The sequence below is a fragment of the Coenobita brevimanus genome, chromosome 79 (genome assembly GCF_032717465.1).
Source record: "Coenobita brevimanus isolate Jiangsu-jjx chromosome 79, ASM3271746v2, whole genome shotgun sequence".
NCBI classification, from domain to species: Eukaryota; Metazoa; Arthropoda; class Malacostraca; order Decapoda; family Coenobitidae; genus Coenobita; species Coenobita brevimanus.
The window spans coordinates 103,160-126,467 of record NC_137032.1 but is presented as its reverse complement, the minus strand read 5'-3'; the positions used below and the strand labels follow the sequence as shown (position 1 = coordinate 126,467).

General features: G+C 44.1%; 1 protein-coding gene across 1 annotated transcript in view; it reads left to right on the top strand.

The window, feature by feature from the left end:
* LOC145408965 (uncharacterized) overlaps positions 1 to 23,308 on the top strand; it is a 112,737-nt gene that overhangs the window by 48,460 nt on the left and 40,969 nt on the right. Inside the window, exons 2-3 of the mRNA XM_080279542.1 lie at positions 16,287 to 16,458; positions 19,215 to 19,390. Of these exons, the coding sequence (XP_080135668.1) occupies positions 16,287 to 16,458; positions 19,215 to 19,390 (348 nt within the window). The remainder of the gene's footprint in view (positions 1 to 16,286; positions 16,459 to 19,214; positions 19,391 to 23,308) is intronic.

Sequence of the window (23,308 nt, the reverse complement as noted above, 5' to 3'; positions counted from 1 at the left end):
AATCTGAAAATTTATAAAAATATTTTTATTTCTCTATCTGTCTACGGTTTCTATTGCCAGACACCTTAATCCCGTAAGGGGCGGCCACGAACAAGTCGCCTCCATGTACCCCTGTCCGCCACCATTTCACTGCCCTGCTCCCAGCTTATATACCTCTCCATTCCAACCCTCCATCTCATCCTTGCCTTCCCCCTCCCTCCCCCCCCACACCTCACTCACACTCTCCTCGTCAGTTTCTCGCTGACGACTCAAAAGATTGTATTCCTTAAGGTGAATGAAATCGTCTGATGGTGGTATTTGAAAATTTAACTTTTTCAGTCCGATTGTTTTTTTTATTATTTTTATTCAGCATTGGGGAGAAGTTCAGTGAAAGACTCTGGAGATAAAAAAAAAAATCATCATCGTACATTTCGTTGTAGGAAGAATGACAGCCGGGATTAACCCTTCCTCAAGCTGGCTAAGTACTAAGCGGGAAGGGGTGTCAGGATGGAACAAGGTGTGCAAGAAGCTCTAAGCGATGTATTTGCTGTGTGTGTGTGTGTGTGTGTGTCTGTGTTAGTCTTTACATAATCGGTATAAAATAATAAGATGCAACTATATGCTAAAAGTTGAAAGGATATATTGCCAGTCCTCACATTTTAGAGGCGGGAACATCTCTAGGAGCAGCCCTGTCCGTCTGTCACTTACTATCTTTTTTCGGACGCGGGGTGCATCATTCGTGAATTTTAGCGAAGTCCCATATTACCGCCATGATGGTTTCGTATCTATATATTATTTTTATACTTGTTTAAGATCGCCATGGCTGGGATTCTAATTCAGGTCCTCCTATAACTGAACTTGAATTATGCCATCACCATCACCATTATCACCACTACCACCACCACCACCACCACCACCACGATCACCACCACTGCCACCACCATCAATATTACCATCACCACTATCACCATCACCACCACCACCACCACCACCACCACAGATGCTATTGCCACCACCAGCACCAAACCTCAGTAATATAGCACTACCAAGAGTCAGACGCTGCACTTCTACCAGGAATATCCCACAGTTACTCGAAAATATGATGATGCGTTGGCCGGCAGCTGTATCGCAAAAGACCCTTATGAAAACCCTTTAGATCTGTGCAAGGTGTGTGATTTTCCTGAGCGATGGTGTGTGTGTGTGTGTGTGTGTGTGTGTGTGTGTGTGTGTGTGTGTGTGTAATCAGTTCAGTGACGTGGGATTGACTCGTAAGCACTCCCTTGTGTGTGTGTGTGTGTGTGTGGTGAGGGAATGTGTGTGAGTGTGTGTGTGTGTGGTGAGGGAAGAAGTGCTATCAATTTGCAGCAAAGTTATCGTTTTTGGATCCGCAACTACCGGCAATCCCCATGAGGTGTTTTCAGTGAGGTGGTTATCACACACACACACACACACACACACACACACACACACACACACACACACACTTCCCCCCCCTCTCGTCACTTCACTTCCGCATTACCCACCCAACGCTGAGGGAGGGAAAGTCGACAAGCCTGCAGAACAAACGCCGTGATAACCTGGTCTCAGTTAGCTCGTTCTATTGTCTATTGTACCGCCGGGGAAACTACAGGGGCTTGGAAGGGGTGTGGCAGGGGAGGGTAGGGGTTGGAGGGAGTGGGAAGGGGGAGGGGAGAAGGGGAAGAGCTTGGAGTTTGGAGAGGGAGGGGGAAGAGTGGGAGGTTTGAGAGGAGGGCAGGTGGGGGCATGTGCAAAGTGGTAGGGGTTATGAAGGGTATGGGTTAGGGGATGTGGAAGAGGTTATGTGGCAGGGAGGGATGTGGATGTGGTCGTGGGAGAGGCATGGAAAGGGTAGTGAGAAGTAGAAGGGAGATGTGGATTGGTTAAGTGGGACAGAAACGAGAAGTCATAAGAAGAGGGAACATAAGAATTTGGGAAATATGGAGAGGACTTTGGATGATGATGGTGATGATGATGACGATGATGATGATGATGAAGATTATGATGATGTAACAGGGGTCGGACGAGGGTGGTGGAATACAAGGGGATATGTGAAGGAAAGATCTAGAGAGAGGGGAAACTGCAGGGGAAGGACAGGGGGAGATGTGGAGGAGGGGAGGGGAATGGATTGGGGATTGATTGGGAAGAGTAGGGGTAATGTGGGAAGGCAGATGAGGGGGAAGGAAGGACTGTATGGGAATGGTAGGGGATTATGAGGAAGAGAGAGAGGGAGGAGGAGAGACCGAATGAGGAGAATAGGGTAAAACATAGAATGCGTTACGGGGGGAGAGGAGAGGGGTCGGTTGGGGGGAGCTTAGGAAGGAGGGGGTAGAGGTAACAATGTTTTTACCGGCCTCCACCCGAGCCCCGTTTTCCATTATTGTTTCTCTTTAAGACCACAGGTGTAGTAGTGTGTGAACTGTGAAGGTCGGGGTGTTGGGGTGGAGGTACAGTCGCGGACAAAAGTTGGCGTTACAAAATCTCCAAAGCCACTTAGAATGCAACCTCTGATATGATTCAAACAAAATATTTCTGTATTTACCCACCTACTACCTTGCACCATCTTACTCCTGTCTCTTGTCATTATTCTTCTTTCCTTGCCACATCCTTCCATCTACCCTCCCTCTGCCTCCTCTCCACCCACGCCCAGTCATTACACACGGCCCTGCTCACCTATTACCCTGCATCCTTCTACCCCTGTCCCCTGCCCTTGTATTCTTCCCCTGCCTCCCTGCCATCCACACCCAGTCCTCCAACTTCTTCTTGCGACCACACGCATTTTCCTATTGTACACTTATTTCTCCCCACCCACTACCCTGGCACTCATCAGCCCCTGTCTCCTGCCACCCTTCTTGCCACCCTACCACCCAACCTCACTCTCTTGGCTAGCCACCCACCTGAATAAACCCAGGGATCATATGGACAAGAGGAGGCGGCTGTGTGTATGTGGGGGAGGGGGGGAAGGAGGAGTGTAGGGTGTGGGTGAGAGGGGCACGTGGGGAGAGTGTTTGTCCCATTCCATTCAGCTCTGGTATTCATTTCACTGCGGCTGGAACTTTGGGCCTTCAGTTGTCTCAAGATTATCCCTCCGACATTCCTGAGGCTATTTTCATAAACTTTCTCAATTCCAAGTTGTTTAAGATTGGCTGTTTGTGTTTTTATCTGTTTTTTTATCTTGTTGCTTTTCTTCTTTCTTCTTCTTCTGCTCCTCCTCCTCCTCCTCCTCCTCCCGGCCGTAAACACCCCACTGACCTATTTCCGAGTGGTAATCCCATGGCAGGTCTCAGGAATAACGGGTCAGTGGCAAGTATTTAAAAATAACCGCGGCAGTATATAGGATAAACAAGTCTCATCAACAGTCAGTTTTGACCGTAAGTTTGCTTGTCGTATTTTGTTCACATTATTATCCATTCTAGTTGAGTTGTGAACAATACCGAAGGAAGGTGAAATCTGTACAGGGATTCTTTTCTTTTTTTTTCCTTCAATTGCTGGTCCTGGGGTTTGTATTTATAAGCTTCTTGAACTTATTTTGTGCATAATATAAGACAGCCTGTTTAATCGTTGTTTATACACCTGCCAAATACTTCAAAGTTAAAGATAGAGGGAATTTTAGTGTGACAAGTGTGGCAAACAATATAATTAGTTCCAGTATACAGCATTTATGGTTACTTGTCTTTCGTGTAAATTTATTAGGGTCATCTATAAAACAACTCCTTTCAGTCAGTGATCTACACGTCGTCGGCTTATTTGTTTGGCTCATTTGTTTGTTTGGCTCATTTGTTTGTTTGGCTCATTTGTTTGTTTGGCTCATTTGTTTGTTTGGCTCATTTGTTTGTTTGGCTCATTTGTTTGTTTGGCTCATTTATTTGTTTGGCTCATTTATTTGTTTGGCTCATTTGTTTGTTTGGCTCATTTGTTTGTTTGGCTCATTTATTTGTTTGGCTCATTTATTTGTTTGGCTCATTTGTTTGTTTGGCTCATTTGTTTGGCTCATTTGTTTGTTTGGCTCATTTATTTGTTTGGCTCATTTGTTTGTTTGGCTCATTTATTTGTTTGGCTCATTTGTTTGTTTGCTCATTTATTTGTTTGGCTCATTTGTTTGTTTGGCTCATTTATTTGTTTGGCTCATTTATTTGTTTGGCTCATTTATTTGTTTGGCTCATTTATTTGTTTGGCTCATTTGTTTGGCTCATTTATTTGTTTGCTCATTTGTTTGGCTCATTTATTTGTTTGGCTCATTTGTTTGTTTGGCTCATTTGTTTGGGTCATTTATTTGTTTGGCTCATTTATTTGTTTGGCTCATTTGTTTGTTTGGCTCATTTATTTGTTTGGCTCATTTGTTTGTTTGGCTCATTTGTTTGTTTGGCTCATTTGTTTGTTTGGCTCATTTGTTTGTTTGGCTCATTTATTTGTTTGGCTCATTTATTTGTTTGGCTCATTTACGGGTTATCCCTAAGCTGCTTAAAATAGTCTGAAAAATACTTGTAAAAAATCAGATTGAAATGGTGAACCCTCAAATATCTCTAGGATTTAGTGAACCCCAAAAAAGACATCTAGAAAATGAACCCCATAAAGACATCTAGAAATGGAGGGATTAATGCCAGCCTTACAAATATCTTCAAGTTTATAAAGTCTCACAAGCTGAAAAAATCGTCTGGAGGTTACGTGAATAATCTATATCTATCTATTGCCAGACATCTTAATCCCGTAAGGGGTGGCCACAAACAAATCGCCTCCATGTCGCCCTGTCCCCCCGCCATTTCATCTAAAAATATATATATATCACTCAGCTGAAGGTATTGAGGGTTAAGTGGTTTATTATCATTCAGTGGAGGGTTCCCAGCAGTAAAATAATTTGGTCTTTGCTAGAGTAAACTAAATAAGCCGTCTCCGTGGTTATGTGGCTGAACCTACTGAGAGAGAGAGAGAGAGAGAGAGATTGGGTTGTAAGAGACAGCAGACGGTAAGCGAAGCCCCTGTGTCGCCGAGAATGGAAGGGGGGGAGGGAGGGGAGGGAGGAAAAGGGAAGGAGAAGGGGGATGAAGGAGGAGAGTGGACGGGAAAGGGAGAAAGGGGTAGGGGAAGGGAGGGAAGGCCGGAGGGAGAAAGGGAGAGGAAGGGGAAAGGAAGAGAGGAAAAACCGAATAACGAAGATGACAGGAAATGGCACGGAAGTGGGAAGAACAGAACGGGAGGAAGATGGGAGGTGGAGAAAGGAAGGAGAGGAATGGAGGAAGGATGGGAGGAAGTGGAGGAGGAGGGAGAGAAGTGGAGATGGGTGGATGTGTGCGGAGAGGTGGTTCATGGAAGGCATGCAGCGGACACAAATGAAACAGGGACGTAAAGGAAGCTGAGAGGGGAAATGGTGTCTCCTTTACCTGTACTGTCTAATGCTAACAGTAATACAGTACACAAGACGTCACTGGCCTCCCCTTACCTCAAGAAAATCGTTGGGTTGAGAATAGTCTAGGTAAAAATCATCCGGGTATAAAATCGTGTGTGTAAGTAAACTCCATTAATTCTTGTGACGGTGATATTCTATTCTGTTAGTTCTCTAGTCGTTTCGCTTCAACTTGGCTTAAATTTTCCACTACTCCAGTTGTAATGCTTAACTGCAACAAGAAATTAAAACCAGTATATCATGCTAGTCACGAAGAAGTGCTATTGATGTGGATCTGGTAGCAAATTTCGTTCCACCAGAGTAACATCGTCCGGGAGAACTGAAGCAAGATAAAACGGTTTTAGTCAAAGGGGAAAGACAAGGATGAGAGAGAGAGAGAGAGAGAGAGAGAGAGAGAGAGAGAGAGAGAGAGAGAGAGAGAGAGAGAGACTATATGGCTCTGGCTGCTCTCACTTCCTTTCCTCCCTTCCTCACATTCCTTTCTTACATCCTCCTTCTGTCTGTCTGTCTGTCTGTCTCTTTCTCTCTCTCTCTCTCCCTCTCTCTCTCTCTCTCTCTATCTGTCTGTCTGTCTCTCTCTCTTTAACATTACGACCCATCTCACTATCACACTAACGTCCAAACTATCAGCAACATTAAATTCAATTCCCTAGAGTAACTAAGATTTATTTATTTATCATGTATTATTTGCAGGATAGACATGCTCAAAATCTTCCCATGTCTCTTCCTCTTCCTGCAAAACAAAGACTGGTTACATGGGAAGAAGAATTATTACAAGATTTTTTTTTTCTCGTTTTTTGCGAATTCAGAGTTCTCGCGTCTCACTGTGTCAGCCATATGTTGCCCTGGCAGGCTTACGGTTCACCTGTGCATCATCATCATCATCATCATCATCACTATCTTCATCATCATCAAAATTAGCTTCATCATCATCATTATCTTCATTACCATCATCATCATCATCTTCATCATCATCATTATTATTATTACCATCACCAAAATTAGCTTCATCATCATCATTATCATTACCATCATCATCATCATCATCATCATCTCTGTCCTCATCATCATCTTTATTTTTATTACTATCATCTTCGCCATTATTTTTATTACTGTCTTCGTCATTATTTTTATTACCGTCTTAATCACATCATCATCATCATTATTTTCATTACCGTCATCATCTCGTCATCTTTATTTTTATCATCATCATCATCATCATCGTCATCATCATCATCATCACCATCATCAGGAGTGAAAGTTACCTGAGGAGGGATGGAGGAAGTGAAATAATGAGGATGCAGTTCATAGCACCACCTGGTTTGCAAGACTGGCATGGAGGAAGAGGGACAGGGAAGAGTAGGGAGTGGTTGGAGGAAAAAGAGAAAGAGGAAGGAAGAGGAGGGGGGGGAAGAGGAAGAAGAGAGGGACAATGAAGGCTGGGAAAGATTAGGAAAAAGAAGAAGAGGAAGAAAGAGAGGAGGGAGGAGAGGAAGAGGGAGAAATGGAGGAGGGGAAGAGGAAGAAGAAAGAGAGAAGTAGCGTAAGGGGAAGAGAAAGAAAAGTGGGGACAATGCAAAATGGGGAGGGTTGGGGGAAGAGAGAAAAAAAATGAAGAGATGAAAGGGGAAGAGGAAGAGGAGGATAGGAAGGGAGAGTGAAGGGTTGAGCAAGGCAGGAGAGAAAAAGCAGAGGAGGAGGAAGAAAAGAAGAGGAAGGGAAAGAGGAAGAGGAAGAAGAAATAGTCTCTCTCTCTCTCTCTCTCTCTCTCTCTCTCTCTCTCTCTCTGGAGTAGAAGAAGAAGGAAAAGAATGAGGAGGAGGAAAAGGGGGAACAAGAAGAGGAGTAGAGGAAAGAAAAGGAAACGAAGGAGGGGAGAAGAAAGAAGAAGAGGGAGAAGGAAGATGGAGGAAAGGGAGGAAGAAGAAAAGGATGAGGGATTAGTATGAGTAGGAGAATGAGAAGCAGGAGAGAATGCAGGAAGAAGAAGTAGGAGGCAAGATATGACAAACAGAGAGGGTGTATAATAAAGATGTAAAGCAGAGGAAGCAGAGGGATTGTACTATGTGATAATGACTGTTAATCCCGTAATAAAAATAACTACGTAGTTATAATTGTTACATTGTACCTAACAGTGCCGAGGACTCCAGCGATTGTACACACCCGTTATATGCAGGTGTGTCAGATTGTGTCTTATATCTCTCCAGCGATCATTTTGGCTGTATGTCTGTCTGTCTGTCCGTCTGTTTATCTACCTGTCTGTCTGTCTGTCTGTCTGTCTATCTACCCGTCTGTCTGTCTGTCTACCCATTTACCTATCTGTCTGACCATTCAACTATCCATCCACCTATATATCTACATAGCAATCTTTTTACGTATCGCAACTATCTGCCTCATATAAATATATATATATATATATATATATATATATATATATATATATAGAGAGAGAGAGAGAGAGAGAGAGAGAGAGAGAGAGAGAGACAGACAGAGAGACAGACAGACAGACAGACAGACAGACAGGAATACAGAGTCTTCTTGCCTCACGCCGCATCCTGTAAGAGGTGACCTCGACAGACGGACCTCCACACATTCCCTCTTCCCACCACAGCACACCAATTACACTCAAGTTTTATATCTCGCTCTTCCTCTTCGCCTTCCAACCATCCATCCTGTATTCATGTATATTTGCACCTCTTTACTAGGTACAGGAGAGGGATGCATTCACATAGAGGCAGTTATATAACCAAGTGACTCTGCTGCATAGTTACGCAAACTCCCCTCAACTCCCTCCATAGCCTATCCCCCGAAAGGAGGATGGCGGGCTGTAGGAGACGGGCAGCTTTGGCCTTTAGTCCACTGGGTTCACATTCAGTTGGGCCTGAAGTTACTACAGCTACTTCAATTACTATTGCTACTACTACTACTACTACTACTACCACCACTACAACAACAACAACAACAACAACAACAACAACAACTACTACTACTGCTACTACTACTACTACTACTACTACAACTAACATCTGTTCTACGTTCTTCTTGCCATACCCGATAAGTTTATGTTGATGCAGAAGGACGTTTTGTGGAGACGAGGTTAGAAGTAGTCAATATCAGTCTCTTCAAAGCTACGTTAGTCTCCCTAAGCTGAATAAAACCGTCTGGAAGTGGCAAGAATAAGATGAAAAAAATACGTCTAGGAGTTACAGGGGTCAAAGGTTTCACTTCAAGAGGCCTTCCCTAAGCTGAATAAAATCGTTTGGCGGCGGCAGATGTGGAGGAGAGTGTGATATCGTTGTGAAGGAGTTCATACATCCCTGATCATTTTACTTTGAGGGTGGTATTGGTGAGGGACGCCTTCACGTGGTGGCAACGATATGGCTGGAGCTGCTTTCTGGAGATATAAACGTCACTCAGCTCTCCTTATCCCACGAAAGCAGGATGGTGGACTATAAAGCTGTGTGTCTATTTATCTATGTCTGTCTGTCTATCTACTGCATCTATCACTCTATCTGTGTGTGTGTGTGTGTGTGTGTGTGTGTGTGTGTGTGTGTGTGAAAAGGCAAACAATGCCGGTATATCCCCGACCTTGCTTGGAGGCCTTGGTGGGCAATTTGACTGAGGAAGGAAGTTACAACGGTGAGGAGAGAGAGAGAGAGAGAGAGAGAGAGAGAGAGAGAGAGAGAGAGAGAGAGAGAGAGAGAGAGTAGTACTACACCTGGGCACGGTAATTACACGAATATATACGCCAGGTGTGGGATGGGGTGGAAGACAGGGTTAAACACGCATTGCTTTTATTTTTATTATTTTTTTTTTTTTCACATGCTTCTCTTGACTGGAGGAGTGCAAGAGTGAGGTGGCTTGGAGGGGAAGGAGATGGAGGCGAGAACGAGGTGGGAAGATAGGAAAGTGAGGAAGAGTATATGCATGGAGGGAGAAGGAGAGGATGACCGAAAATGAGAGTGTGTATGGAATGGGAGAAAGTAGCAGTGTATATGAAAGTTTGATGGTGAGGAGGAAGAACAGAGGAAGACTAACAAAGAAATGGAGAGCATATGAATGGAGTGAGAAAGTGAGCTGGAGAGTGTATGAGAGTCAGGCTGTTGTCAGAAGAAAGAGAAAACGAGCGAGGACGAGATGAAGAATGGAGTGAGAAACTGGCTTGGAGGTTATATGAAAGTGAGGTGGTTGAGAGGAGAGATACCGAGGACGAAGTGAAGAGACAGGGTGCTAGAGTATGCAATGGAAGGTGGTATGTCTTCGCAAAAGGGTTTGTCGGGTAACAGATAAGTACAGCAGATAAACAGATAGATTATAGACTCTGCTGAAGTGTAGGCAGAGAGGTACCTGCATATGAAATCATCAATGCCATTATGCGAAAATCATAACAGCTCTAGAGCGTTCGTATTCGCCTGACAGAACAGGTCCACACCTATAACTTGAACATTTTGTCGTGGTTGTATGAAACTCGATGAACGCTGATAATGAGATAGGATTGAGTCTGCTGGGCTGTAGTTTAAATCATCCCTCCACACTGACCACACTTGGCCACCAGATGAGCTGAGAGTGGTTGGGTATATTTGCGTTTGTGGCCTGTGTATGTGAGTTTTTTTTACACGATTTTCTCCCATTAGGACTGCACGGAGTTGAGTAAAAGTATCCATACATTCTAAGCCAGTGTATCTTACAGGCATCCAAATTTATTCAGGATTATTCATTACTTCTGCCTTGTGTGTGAATAATGGTCTTTTTTTTTTTTTCCAAACTAAATATTATCATCTGGTAGTGGCAAGGAACTATACTGTAGGATTAAATAAAGTTTCTAACCCGTTCAGTTATAAGTGTGTCTCATAATTATTCTTTGAATCAGGTGACGTGTTTCTTAGTTTAGTTTTGCCACTTCTAGACACATTTATTCAGCTCAGGAAGGATTTCTAGGAGTGAAAGGGATAATTAAGGCCATACCCATACCTCCGGTTGAAAAAGTTGTCCCTAGCTTAATAAAGAAGGAAAATAACAAGGACATAACAAGTACATCAGCCGGTCGAAGGGACTGATGCATGTGGCGTCACCAGGAAGTATATGAAATGGACGTCATGGCATCAAGAGGGACAATACGCATATTCTGAGCCTGTTTACGAAGTCGGAGGTATTTAAGGCAGGTGAGGACGGAGGCAGGTGAGGGCTGAGGCAGGCGGTAATAGTGGCTGAATGAGGTAGGTGATGAGGGAGGCTGGGTGAGGCAAGTAATGGAAGAGGCTGAGTAAGGCAAGTGATGGGAGAAGCTGGGTGAGGCAAGTGATGGGAGGCTGGGTGAGGCAGATAGTGAAGGAGGCTGAGTGAGACAGATAGTGAGAGAGGCTGGGTGTCAGGTAGTGAAAGAGACAGGGTGAGGTAGGTGGTGAGAGAGACTGGGTTAGGCAGATGATGGGTGAGACAGGTAGTGAGTGAGGCAGGTAGTGGGTGAGGCAGGTGGTGGGAGAGTCTGGGTAAGGCAGGTGGGGAGATTGGTAAGGGCAGCTGACTATAGCTTGCCTCCCCGGATGTTATAAGTGTCCAGATGAAGCCTTTGATGGGGTTTGGGAGGATGGGGGAAAGAGAGGAAGGGCGCGGGAGGTGTGAGAGGGAGGGGAGGAGATGGGGAGGAGGGTAGGCTAAGTGGGAGGAAAGAGGACTGTTGTGAAAATATCATCATCGTCGTCGTCGTTGTTGTAACCTCACTTTACAGTAAATTATAGCTGGGGCAGGCAAGATAAATTACAGAAGTAGGAAAGAACACAATGGGAACTATCAAGAGGATGCCAAGTAAAATAAACCATGCATAATCACTATCATTCAAGCCTTCCAAATTTCCCGCTCATCATCGTCATCATCATCATCATCATCATCATCATCTGCATCAACCTACTGCCACTAAAATATTAATAGGGTTGATGAGATCCATTAATAGAAGCATGGAATCACAAAAGCAGAACCATCAACAACAAAACGTTAGTCAAGATTTCGAAATTCCGGCTCACCCCTGCAGGCAAAATCATCCACACACAACATCGACCAGCAAAAACAATCCCACCACTCACTTGCTGTGGGAACCCGACGCCAGGCAACATATTTCACATCTAGCCAGTTGTTTCAGTCACTCCACCGCCTTGCTCTCTCTTATATCTTTCGTCGGGACTGGAGAGGCTCTTGCTCCTCTTTCCCAACGATTTAGTTCAGAATTTGGGACGTAAATAATATCTTGATGACATTATCTGGTAAAAACCTTCAGTCACCTCCAAGGGATCAGGCCTGTGTACAGAATGCAAGGCCGTCACTCATATTATCCAGCCACTGAACTGTTGAAAGTCCCATCGCCTCCATGGGCTATTATAGTTAATCTGGTGAACCCGAAGCAGCAGTACTAACAATGATCCGTGGCCACAGTAACTCATCAGTGTCGATTCCTGGAGATTCACCAGATTAATATTCAGTGTCCATGGAGGGAAAAGCAGGAGAGGCGACAGGACTTGCGTTGCCAGGAGTATAGTAGAAGAGTGACAGCAGAAACTACGAGTAACTACTGCATTCTCGTGGCTTGGGGGATTATTCTCTGGTTTTCTAAATTAAATATATTATTATATTTTTTTTCTTAGTCCTTTGTCATCAATATTCTCGAGCATGTCATTTATATCTTTTTAAAATGGACATAGTTTAGGCCTGCATCACTACCTAACAAGAGGATACAGTGGTACAATGTGCAGTATAAATCGCTACGAAAGAGGTGTTACGAACTTCAGAGCCACTTTGAATGCAATCCACAGAACCATCACAACTCGCAGACACTTTTGCTCTCATGCTCGAAATTATTTTTTTTTTATTTATTTTTTTTTATCATGGTAAAACTAGAGGACTGTTTCCATCTTATAGTAATATGAATTAATAATAATAATAATAATAATAATAATAGCAGTAGTAATATTAGTAGTAGTAGTAACAATAATAATAAAAATAATAATAATAATAATAAATAATAATAATAATAATAATAATAATAATGATGCTGATGCTGATGCTGACACACTTCTCATCCAGCTAACATTCTTGAGGCAGTGAAGGCAGGGCGTCATTCGGCACAATGGTCCCCGCCTCAGCGTGAAGGTGAACACAGTATTGCACGGCAGGCAATTACCTCCACGGAATTGATTTAAAAGAATGAATTCCCCCCGAAGCATTTCCTCGAGTTACGAAATCAGAGAAAATAATATCGTATGGGAGATTTTTTTTTAAGTGTTTGATTTATTTATTTTTGCCTGCGTTGAATTACACCAGGTTATTAAGAGAAACTCGAGTTAGTTTGCTTTGATGTTGGTGGTGATGATGATGATGGACAACGCTTGTAAAGAGTACACCGATCACTAAGCCTACATATCCTACTCTCCAGGGTGGTACTCACACGGCCCTTCCCACCTCCCATCACAACTCTAGTTCATCACAATTTTTTTTTTTCCCTCCACCCCCCCCTTTTTTTTTTTTTTTTTTTTGTCCCGTCGCCCCGGCACTTAAGGGGGATATTTTGAAAAAAAAAAAAAAAAAAAACACTGCACTCAAACCACTTATTCTTCAGCACCCATTTTCACTGCGTATTCTTACCCGTTCCTCCTTCTCTGTTATCCTTGTCTTATTCTAGTAGTTTAATCACAGTCTTGTAGGAGTTGCCTGGCATGGGCCAGTCTGCCTACTGGAGTTATCCTCTTTTCTTCAGTTCTTATATAATTGTAGTAGTAGTAGTAATAGTAGCCCCACGATTACCTGAAAGTGAACCCAGTGGACTGCAGGCTGAAACTGCCTAACTTCTGCAGGCCATCGTCGTCCTTAATAGGGACAGGGAGGAAGGTGAGGAACGTTTGTGTAGCCAAGCAGCCCCACCGCTGTTATACTGAGTGCAACCACGTGGTGGAGTTCCTTACCTGCACCGGGAATGTTAGTAGAAGCGAATGATGTGGATGTGAGCAGAGGTGTGTGTGTGTGTGTGTGTGTGTGTGTGTGTGTGTGTGTGTGTGTGTGTGAGAGAGAGAGAGAGAGAGAGAGAGAGAGAGAGAGAGAGAGAGAGAGAGAGAGAGGATGTGCGCGGGCGGAATGAGCAAGTGTAGGGTAACGTACTCTCATTAGTCCCTGTCACACGGTACTACAGCCCACCCCTGCACTACACCACACCACACCGCTCCCCTGCACCACACCACACCACACTCTTCCCCTGCACCACACCACACCACATCCCTCCCCTGCACCATACCACACTCCTCACTTGCATCACAACACACCCCTCCCCTGCACCACACCACACCCCTCCCCTGCACCACAACACACCCCTCCCCTGCACCACAACACACCCCTCCCCTGCACCACAACACACCCCTCCCCTTCAGCACACCACACCACACCGCTCCCCTGCACCACACCACACCGCTCCCCTGCACCACACCACACCCCACCCCTGCGCCACACCACACCACAGCCCTGCCCTCTCCAATTCCGTGGTTTTGCTGTACCGTTCTCAGTTATTTACTTAGCTGGTTCACTTTTTATCCACACTTATACCATGGCGTCTGTGTGTGTGTGTGTGTGTGTGTGTGTGTGTGTGTGTGTGTGCGTGTGTGCGTGTGTGTGTGTGTGCGCGCGCGCGCGCGTTAATCTCGCTCTTGCTATCTACAGACGATATTTAGCTTCGGAGGGACTATCTGAAGTGAGGGGGTGTTTACTGCTGAAACAGTAAGATGGAAATTTACAAATAACTTAGGGTCACTTCTTATTAATGTCATCGCACATCTTCTGGGCGTCACCAGCAAACTCGTTCAGCTCGATTACGTGTTTGTGTTTTATTTTTTATTCCCTTACCGATTTTACTCAGCTCAGACCTTTTGTAATGAAGGGGTTAATTAGCGCTAAATCTAACCCTTCCTGCTCGAAAAATCTCTCCCATTTAGAATGAAATTGCCTGGAGATAAGCAAGAGTAGCATGGAAATTACGTACTGGGATTTAAGGGGTAATGAAGGCTATATTCAGCCCCACTAATTAGAATCAAAGCTGAATGAAGTCGTCTCGAGATTGTAAGACTATAAAACCAAAGACGACACAGTGTTGAAGAGATTAACAACAACGGCAACTTTGCATTTTTTTTCCGATTTTTTCTTCTTACGCGAGGAAGAAGGAAGTAAAGGCTGGGTGATGTAAGTTGTCCTGTGTAGGAAAACTAAACTGTGGCAATATCAGGTGACAAAAGTAGGCCTGGGATAATGCCTGTCGACTGCACGACGGTCATCAAGGCAGACAAGGAGCTTTTGCCGCTTACCAGTCCTCGCCAAAAATACGACTCGCAGTAGCTGATATTTCGTTGCCTTAGACTAACGTCAATGGTGTGTTGGTATCAGATTACAGTGTTTGTGTACAGCAGCCGCCACAACCCCCTCCCCACCCCCATAAAGTGTCAGCTGTGGTGGGTGACGAGCCGTGTCTTGTCAGCTGCTACACCACCACCACCACCACCACTCCCTTCAGTCCACCGGTCCCTTAAAAACCATAATAAAATCGTCTGGTCACAGCAAGCATAATGTAGTGACGTCACTTACGGTATTCCAGAGTTCGGTTTGAACAGGCTCTCTAGCAGGTTTGTTCTGTGAATCGTTCCTTTCCAATGGTTACGGATGCAGGTAATTATACACATTCATGCACAATAAAAATCAGAAAATGTCGGTGCATTTGCTGACAATAAATCGCCGCCTCTGGCTTGGGTTGTTCTTTTATGACGAAGAAGAATGGTGCCTACGCCCTCGTCATGGTAGCAACACACGTTCAGTGCAGAGGAGGACTGGGGACAGATAAGGGGAAGGGGTTGGAGGGGGAAGGAGGGAATTGCATGTCGGGAAGAGGAGCCGAGAAGTGAAGGAGACGGGGGGGAGGGGAGTAGATTAAGAGGATGAGGAGAAGGGAAGTAGAAGAAGACGCACGCATAGACTGATGTATCACCTACGAGAGAGTCATGAAGATGGGCAGTTAACTTTTGCATGGGTCCAGGCTGCCCCTGGAATATGCAACTCAGCAGTCACATTGGCATCACTGTCCCCAGAGGAACTTTGTTCAAAAGTCTAACTGACCCAAGAATCGCACTCAACTTCTGCCAATTGCTGTCTGGATGTGCTCCCATAGGAGGAAGGCGAGGACAAGAAAGGGGGGAGGGGAAAGGGAGGTGGTAATAATGTGGTGACGTATGGGGGGAAGAGGGAAGAGAACAGAGGAAAAACATACAAACACACCAACAGATATAGTGAAATATGTAGGAAAAAATAACTCTCTCTCTCTGTCTCTCTCTCTCTCTGTCTGTCTCTCTCTCTCTCTCTCACACACACACACACACACACACACACACACACACACACACACACACACACACACAACCTCGTCATTTAAACACATTGTGTAAAAGCAACTCGTAATGAACGAATCTTTAAATTTTTTTTTTTTCTTTTTTCAGTTCTTTGTGGGCAAAGCAACTTTTTGTGTGTTTCTAGCCCGTGCTTCTTTCTTTTCTGCTTTTAAATAAAATCACCATCATTGCTCGGGCAAGAATATTCAACAAGCCACCGTATGCATGTTGACAAAACAGATCGAAGTCCAATCATATAGAGTCAGACAAACAGGTTCCTGTACTACGGCATTCAGAGCACCGGTACCACTTAGTGTACAGTACAACCATCGTAGTTTCACAAGTACTAATTGAAGTGTGCTACTTCAGCCTGTAGTACCAATGTGCTTACGCTATCCATGTTACTTTATTTTAGCACTTTTGTCTGATCATAATCCCTAATCAGAGGTACAGTACTAATGTCTGTTGTTTTATCCCCATTTCAGGCAGCGGTGTGTGCTACTTCAGCCTAGAGTACCAAGGAGTATACGCCACGCAGAGCACCATTAGTGGGGGCTCTGACATAGACTACCTGGAGGTGGTCATAGAGGCAGACTCCATACCCATCTGGGGCAACTGTCACCGCAGGCTAGGCAACAATGTCATCCTTTACGATACGTGAGTTGGGTATGAGTTTTTATTCATTGGAAGTGATGGGTGAGAGTTGGGATGGGAATGATGGATGATGAAATGATGATGATAGATAATGAATGAATGAGTGAATGATTGATGATGATGATAATGATGATGATGATGGTGAGGAACAGGAGGAGGAGGAGGAAGGGGAGGGGGACGAGGAGGAGGAGGAGGAGGAAGAGGAAGAGGAGGAGGAGGAGGAGAAAGGAGTGGGCTTGGTCTCTTGCACAGTCATCCTTTACTTTATGCCCGTTTCTCCTACCTGTATATTGTATTCTTCTTAATGCCAGGTGATTTTACTCGGCTTGTAGAGGGTGATGGGTTTTAAGTAATCTCCCTTTACTTTCGCAATACGATGGTGTCTATTCTGGTCTTGTTACCACCACGCAACGTTTTTAATATTAGGAGAGACTTATTGTAACGATGTCAGCTGTATTGACTTGCTGAGAATGCCATGGAAGTTAAAAAGAGATGGGTGTGATGGCATTGTAAAACAAACAGATTAAAAGACTCTGTAGTATCAGTAGGTAAAAGCACACTCGCTTTAAAGTGAATCTTGCCCAGGTGATTAATTACGAATGTTGCTGTCAGCTTATTTTTCCATTCAATGACTTACTGACCCATTAAAGGCGTAGGTGCCGGGGGGTGTGCTACTTAGTCCCGACAATTAAGGTAAGAGTGACCAGTCACTCATCTCTGAGTGACATTATATGAGAAATAAACCCCAAACATCCCTTATGGACCACACCAAGTTGGAGCGTCTTAACCCACCAGACCACCAGGTGTCTGTATGGTTATCTGGTTACCATAAACGTAGTAAATAGTTTCCTTCCTGTTCTGCAAAACGCCATTTGCCTCCTGACTCACAATAGTCGCCTAAAAGGAAGCATTGCATCGAGTGAGTGGATGGTGGACGTCCCACATAACGAAAGACTAATCACTATTATGGAAGTAAGTATTAATTCTTTCAGTGCGGTAACGTATTTTTCATAGTACTCAAACTACCACTGTAAACCTTTAGTCAGCTTAGCGATGACCTCTATGGTCTGACAAATCTAAACTGGCGGCTAGGGCGGGGCGCGAAGCTCTGTACAGTGTGCCACTTTTTCCATAAGCGCATGCCCCCCCCCCCCATCTCTCTCTCTCTCTCTCTCTCTCTCTCTCTCTCTCTCTCTCCTGGGGGAGCTGTGTGTCACTCTGGGGAATTTGTTTCTTTTATGAGTGACTTACAAACTTATGCTTTCATTTCTTTATTTTGTTTTTAATATATCTAATTATATTTAAAAATATTTATTATTATTTTACATAGGCCTGAGTCAAGGAGACAAAGGAAAGTGAACCAAGACGCTCTGGCCGGGTTAGACTGGGTAGGTGTGAGTGTTGCCGCTCACGAGGGATTAATATATTATTTTTTTTATCTAAGAAATTGGCATATTTTTACTTATATTCCTGCACATTATCCTAAAATCATAATTGTGACATTATTACCCACCCCAGAAATACGGTAAAAGCCAATAAAAGTTACTACATATTTTTAGCAACACTGTAAAACAATTATGCCACGTTTCTGTATTGCCATATAAATATTTTATGCATAATAAGTTTACTGTTCTTTCATATATTATAATACTCACATTAACATTGTATTCATATGTGTTTATCTTATTTGTGATGCCTTTTACATATATAACAGCCGTTTCACATCGTGGGTTTGGGAAACATAACACCGCTGTACAGAGGGTCTCGCCACACCCTAGCCGCCAGTTTAGATTTGTCAGACCATAGTTATCGCTATATCGAACCCCTATAGTTAGAAAAGTCTCACCTAAATGTAATAAAATCGTCTGGTGGTGAATCTGAAACGTCATCATAGTGACGAGGCTAAGGTGTAGTACGAATAGGTAAGAGGTGCTGTAGACTACGACCGTGAGGACTCGACGGACCCGGAAGTGTCTTGGTCAGTGGATATGTGCAGCCCTCTCTCCTCCATCACCTCCTCCCCAGCCACAGCCTCTGCCTTCTCTCTTACATGAGGGTGTGTGTGTGGGGGGGGGGGTGAGTCAGCCGGCAGTGAGAGGGTTAGCACATGAAGCCCGAGTTTGATTCCTAGACCGGTCAAACTCTTAGACAGAGTTTGTTTCCCACTGTGTCCCTATTCACCCAGCAGTACCATTGGAGATCCTGATATAAATTTAATAGTTGTGTGTTGTAATTTATACGATAATTTAAAAAAAAAAAAACTTTCTGCCCCAGTGACCTACGTGCCATGGATAGGCATTATTTCCAAGCCATTGTCTGCCATACCCTTGCTGGCAGCAAAGATGTTCAAGCACTTCTTCATGAGCAGTTTAGCCTCTCAGTTCGATAACATATTTTTATATATATCCCACCTGGATGGGTTAAATACAGCCTTCATTAACCCTTTGATTACTTTATTGGGGGCTCTCCTTACCCAAATAATATCGTCCAGCAGCAACAAGAATGAACTAACAATATAATTGATTTGAAGGGGCTAACTTCTTCATTACCCAGTAGGCCCTAATATTCTCTGGCTTGTTATTTAAATCAGGCTCATTGGGTTAATAGTCTAATCTCATACCAGGGCGGGCGGCTCATTGAAGACTAATACTCTCTTTGCATGTTCAATAACGTTTCCTTTCATATTCAAGGACGGGCGGCGTATTGATAACTCAGATACTCTCTTTGCATTTTCAGTAACGCTTCCTTTCTTATTCCAGGACGGGCGGCACAGACTGCATCCGTTGCTTCCATCTGGAGTTCCGATCCCGCCACATCCTTGAGGTGCACAACGAGGCGCTGAGGAAGTGTTACACCAACGAGGAGGCGGCCCTGCACACCTGCCCCACACTGCATCACATCCGTACCAGGCAGACCAGGGAGATTATGCTATACAGTAAGTGTTGTCCATAAGGGTTGACATTCGAGGGAGAAAACAAATGCCACTCAAGAGAAAACAACTGATCACTCTTGCTTGGTCGGGACTGATCTGCCTAACCGAGGGCTCCTACACACTCGATAGGACCATAAAGGAGTAGATGTTAGATAGGTAGTTACATAATAAGTGTGCGGTAAATGTGATGCGGTATATGGGGTGGAGAAGTGTAGGAAAAGGGGAGGTGTGAAGTGCAGGGAGGACAGCCTGATAACAGAGGACAGGTACGTGGAGACGATCTGTTTGTGGTCACTCCCTTCAGAATAACTGTAGATAAGTGTATACTTGAACGCATACACCCCCAACACACCCCCAACACACACACACACACACACACACACACACACACACACACACACACACACACACACACACACACACACACACACACATAGTGGCTTCCTGACTCTCATTTTTGCACAGACCATATTGTTGAATACTAAATTGTAACAGTAGATTAACTTTGCTAGTCACAAAGAGGAGCTATTAAAGGAATGCAAGACCAGAGCATTGTCTTGTCCTGCCACTTGAGCTACTGTACGCAAAATAAGCTGCAAAAGGACGAATATCTGGGCCAAACAGTTTTTTTTTTTTTACGGATTCATAAATGCACGAAAACATCAATTAACGTCCGTAAAAGTCCATGGGGAAAAACTGACTGGCTGACATTCCCTCATACAGTCCGTCGACTTCCCGCCATCCTTTCCCGCCCTCCACACTGACGTCAGCAGGTCGCCGAAAAACTCTCCCTCGCGTTTCCTCTGTGACTCATTACTTCTGTGGCTTTCAAAACAAGTCACTTTACTCTCATACACTGTCCTGAGAGATCGACTGGGAGGGTTTATGCCAGAGAATGGACGGAAAGAGGGGGAAGTGTAGATCGAGGATTAGATGGAGGGATGGGGTGGAAAGGTATATAAAGGAGGGTGATGTGAGTTAGAAGGAGGGCATCTTAATGGCAGAGGACACAGTGACATGCAGGTAAACCGTTCGTGACCACTCCTTCCGTGCTGAAGGCGCCTGACTACAGACAGACGGACGTGTGCACTGGTCCTTGTTAAAGAAACACTGGAGATAAAAAAAGTTACTCCAGTTTCCTCTGTGAGTCATGACATATTTGACCGAAACCAGATTTTTTTTTTTTTGTAGATATTTTTATTTTACCATCCAGTACAAGTCCCATCACCATGGGGAACGATACGGCCGTACTCTAAACAGAAATTAGTAGAAAGATATATTTTAAATATAAAATGGCAAGAACGACGTGAAATAATTATCGCTGACACAGTAGAGCAATAATACTTTTTCTCCACCATGATGTGGCAAGGGTAAACCAGTTCTGCTGTCGGGCCCTGATGCGGATGTCACTGATTCCATTGTGCAGTTGACCCTTGTGCGGTGTGGTGCGGTGAGGATCTGTCCGTTCTCCCCTTTGGGGCTAAGATGCGAAAGAACGTGTTTGAATGGATGAGTAAATGGGGAGTGTGTCGTCTTGTCTCGGCTACCTCCCTTTCCTTGGGGGAAGCAGCCTAGGTATATAGGTAGATAGATAGATGAAAATAAAGGTAAATATGATGGTTAAGAGACAAAAACAAAATTATACGAATAATGCAAAGCAAACACCAACACAACGGGTCAATATGTAAGGCGTACACGGGATTAAATGCGGAAATAACATGCGGCATTCATAACATTTCAGAATAAGTGTGTGTTTGTCGCAATCTAATGAAGCTTAGAATATACTGTGCATATTAACATCTGAGCTGGTGAAGTTTGTGTCTGTCATACCTTCATTAAGATAATCAAAGCACTTTATCACCTGCTAACTGTACATACGTAAAAGACGTGAAGCGGGCAGGTGACCCGGGTTATCTGCTCTGCTTTCCCGTCTCCAAGTCCACCCCATTACGACACTAACTACACTGAACATTTCCACACCAAAAATACCTTCGATTTCATCTCAACTGCAGCGTTCTTAAAGGCAAGGACCCGCTTCAGTAACCAGTGAATGGGAGTCACAGAATTGTCTCTTCACAGTTACTCATCGTAATTCTAGGGGTCGGGTTATAAATGGGTCTGGAGATTCCGTAGCACTTCATTTTTAGTGGTTACTGCCGTAGGTGAGAGCAGACTAAGAAAAACGTGCACAAAGATCATGTGGTCTGTCTGGGAATCGAATCAGCTTTTTCACACACACACACACACACACACACACACACACACACACACACACACACACACACACACACACACACACACACACACACACACACACGAGTTACTTAAAGCCCGTTGTTTTTATCTGTCCCAGTTGGACCACATCTACAGCTGAACAATGTGTCGTAAGTGCATGAAATCTGACTGCATTTAGGCATGAGGTAGGAATGAGTCTCCTTGGTTACTAGCCAAATCAACCATCTACTTTAACAACACCTGGCCTTCATCTAAGCTGAACATTAGGGATCTTCGTCAGGTAAGAACAAACGCGCTATAAGATGGAAAAAATCTGGTTACTTCATTTTTCTTTTTATCTCTCCTCTTTTTTTTTTTTTTTTTTTTTTTTTTACCCAGTGACCATACGTGTGTCCCGAGGATTCAGTTATATCAACACGTCTTGTTTTTAGGCTGGTGACTCACTGAATCCACCAGCAACTTCCTGTCTTCTTCCTTTCTTCTCTCCATCCTCCCTCCTTCTTCATTTTCCCTACTTCCTTCATCTTTTTCCCTCCCCCATCCCTCCTTCCTTTCTTCCTTCCTCTATCCCCCTTTCCTCTTTTTCCTTCATTCTTTTGTCCCCCTTCCTTCCCCTTTTCTTCTTACTTCCTTCCTATCTTCCTTCTCTTCATCTTTCCTTCCTGTCTTCCTTCTCTTCATCCATCCTTACTATCTTCCTTCTCTTCTTCCATCCTTCCTTCCTTCTTATCTTCCTTCCTTCCTTCCATTTCGTCCTCCTTCCTTCTCTTCTTTCTTCCTTCCTTTCTTCCTTCCTCTTTCTTTCTCTTCTTCCTTCCTTCCTTCTCCCTCCTACTCCTGATCCAACCAAACAGAGTCTGTGCCGGCCAAGAAACCATATGTTTCTTCTGTCGATAGTTTTTCCACTTTATGTTTTCCTGTTCCTGTTTCTGAATCATACCCCCGCTGTGATGATGATGATGATGATGATATCCTTCTAATGACAGCTTTCTTTCATGTCTAGAAGCTGCAGCCACCGTGGGTAAGGCGCTAAATCCAGTATTCTGCCATATGAAGAGTCATTAGTTACTTACAGCTTAATTCCCCTCTCCCTGTGTGAGGACAGAGGTCATGATGACGTTGATGATGATGATGATTTCCTTTCCCACAAAATGAGTTTCTTTTACCAGTCAAAAACTGCAGCTATCAAGGGAGACACACTTAAACCCCTTCCTACACCCCGAAAGTGGGTAAGACTGAATTAGTTTTTACCATTAAATTCCTTTCTCTCTCTCAGTCTCCAACATCAGTTTCTCCTACGTCAGCCTCCTTTGCTCTCTAGAACTGCAAAGATCGATGGAGAATCACTAGAGACGGTGTAACGCCCATCGCCTTTATTTACTAACTAAAACTGGTATTATGTGTTTGTCTGTAACTGTTTTCACTAGCAATCTAATGCAATCTTCTTTACCCTCCAGAAACAGTGACGGTGGAGGGAGAGCCACTGAAACCCTTAGACTGTCCACGAAGTGCTCCTGATCTATATATCTTTTACTATCTAGAAACCAGTTTATTTCTCTCTATATTTTATGACGGCAATCGTTTTTTACCCTCTAGAACCTGCGACGATCGATGAAGAGACAGAAAGACCATTTCCTACTCATGGAAAGGGGTAATGTGGGATTGGCTGCCACTCTATTATGACCA